The 2,122-nt window shown below is 38.1% G+C and overlaps 1 protein-coding gene across 6 annotated transcripts in view; it reads left to right on the top strand.

Annotated features, from left to right (window-relative positions):
- The window catches only part of LOC106877375 (uncharacterized), a 69,263-nt gene that overhangs the window by 44,838 nt on the left and 22,303 nt on the right, over nt 1-2,122 (top strand). For 3 of the 6 annotated variants that reach the window (XR_008267072.1, XR_008267073.1, XR_008267071.1), the window contains exon 10: nt 1,639-1,910. Coding sequence is in view for 3 of the 6 variants with exons in the window: in XM_014926264.2 (XP_014781750.1) it covers nt 1,639-1,766 (128 nt within the window). In the remaining 3 variants the exon portion in view is untranslated. Of the gene's footprint in view, nt 1-1,638; nt 2,030-2,122 lie in introns of those variants that run through there. The other 3 variants (XM_014926264.2, XM_052978181.1, XM_052978182.1) reach the window with 1 other exon arrangement.

The raw sequence follows: 2,122 nt of genomic DNA on the forward strand, positions 1-2,122 counted from the left end.
ACACATCAAGTACAGGACATCACCAACGAGTGCAAAATACGTACATACACAAAGATGAGTAGTGGACAAAATAGCAAAAGAAGTCTAACTCCACCTCAGTTGTCGACTGTTTTTCTCGTCACTATTTCGTGCTTTTAACGACAGGATAGGAAAGCTTCATAAGAGAGCATCATCCAGAGAGATTGAAAATATAAAACTTATGGTGAGTTAGGGCTTCTAACGAACAAATAACAACAAAGTGAACGTACAAAGTAAACAATCGACAGAAACAAACATTAAGGGCTGTTAGGCCAAGGTGAATTGTAATGGGTAGCGCCTCGGAGAAAGTTTTAAATGAAATAGAATAAATAGAAGAGAAGAAAATAGTAGAAGAGAAAAAAATGTTGGGAGACAATGGAAATATATATTTATGGGTGTGTTTGTGTATTTGTACATATGTACTGGTATATCTGTCTGTGTATGTGTGTCAACGCTTGTGCATGTGTGTATCTCTCTACATCCTTCACAGGGGCTGTCTGTCCTATTCCTGGTTATCATTTAAATATAAACGATTCATTCAAATTCAAAATTTGTGTTTTGTGGGGGGTGGGGGTTTGAGTGGGTGGTATATGTGTATGTGTGTTTCTCTTACAAGTTAACCGGAGACCTTTCTGGTGCTGGTAGCCTCTAAAAAATCCCCAGTAAACTCTGTCAGTTAGTTCGCATTACGATGGGCATCAAGCCATTGAAGCCATTGCAAAGCAGACGATAGATAGTCTGCAGAATCTCTGATATTGAAAGTAGTTTTTTTTAAGTTAACACAAAATATTTGGGGGATGTTCTGGAAAGAAGGTCATAATGAAAACATTTACTATTGGCCCTAACACTTTGCTTCCGTCAACGCATATTTTTGTACGTAAAGAAAGGTTTTAAATTGTGGGACAAGACCAGTAGGGTCTAAACCGATGAAATCTATACTATAACTCGTCTGATACTTGTTTTATCGAGCCCGAATGTATGACAGGTGAAGTCAACGACGGCAGATTTCTACCAAATTTTTCCTCAATAAACCAGTGCTCTTTCGCACATGCACACCGATATTGCACATCCAGAGGAGCATACCAGCTTCTCTCCTCTGTATCTCTGGCATGTCTTCTGCAATCAGTCATCCTTCTCCTTCGTATAACTCAGTGTTTTGTGATCGTCCTTCGATACTTCGTCCTTTATCTTCATGGATCTCCTTCTTACATAACTTTCCTCCATTTTAAGCGATGTACATTGTATTACGCTGCTGTCATCATCCATCCACATCGCATGGGCAAACCATCCGAGTCTTCTTTCTTGCATTTAATTCCCCTTACGTCAAGCTTCTGTCTCAATGCAAATGTAAACCCTTGAGCATGCACATTGACATTACGCATAAAGCGGAGCATTGTAGTATCGTTCCTCTCCATCCTTCACATCTACTCTGCAATCGGTCCTCTATCAAGTCCGTCATAAGTCAGGGCATTTCGAGGTCGGCCTTAAGTACATCGTTCCATGTCTTTCTGGGTCTACTTCATCCGCAACTTGCCTCCGCTATGATATAATTAATTAAATAAATTGTCCTTTTGATGAAACAAATTTATGACAAGATATGTACTTTCGTTTTATTCTCAGGAAAACGGTGCAGATTAAGAACTCACAGTTTAAACATCCTTTCAAAAGTCGTCCGGAAAAATTTGCTTGCTTCAAATCTACGAAACTATCGGAGCTCAGAGCACAGGACAACTTCTGGTCAACAATGAATAAAAACATTCGGCAAGGAAATAATGTCACCAGGTTAACCAACCAGATTGCTGAAGTTCACAAACAGAAAAAATATTTGCTCAAAGCATCCACGAAAAAATCAAATAACGTCATCAAATTTACAACCAATCGCATTTTCATAGGTAAAAACCTATTTATACTAAACGACTTTTAAGTATAGCATTTTCAACATTGATAAATGAACAACTGTGGACCGGTTTCAATATTTGAATAAATGTCACGACACTTAAAATTGACAAAAGGTTTTCAGATTCAGTAGCATATTGATCCCCTAAACTAATTTCCTCTTATATTCCTTCCAGTGTGGGTAAATATTTTTCATCTCCACTTATTA

Source organism: Octopus bimaculoides, chromosome 30, assembly GCF_001194135.2.
Source record: "Octopus bimaculoides isolate UCB-OBI-ISO-001 chromosome 30, ASM119413v2, whole genome shotgun sequence".
Lineage (NCBI taxonomy): Eukaryota > Metazoa > Mollusca > Cephalopoda > Octopoda > Octopodidae > Octopus > Octopus bimaculoides.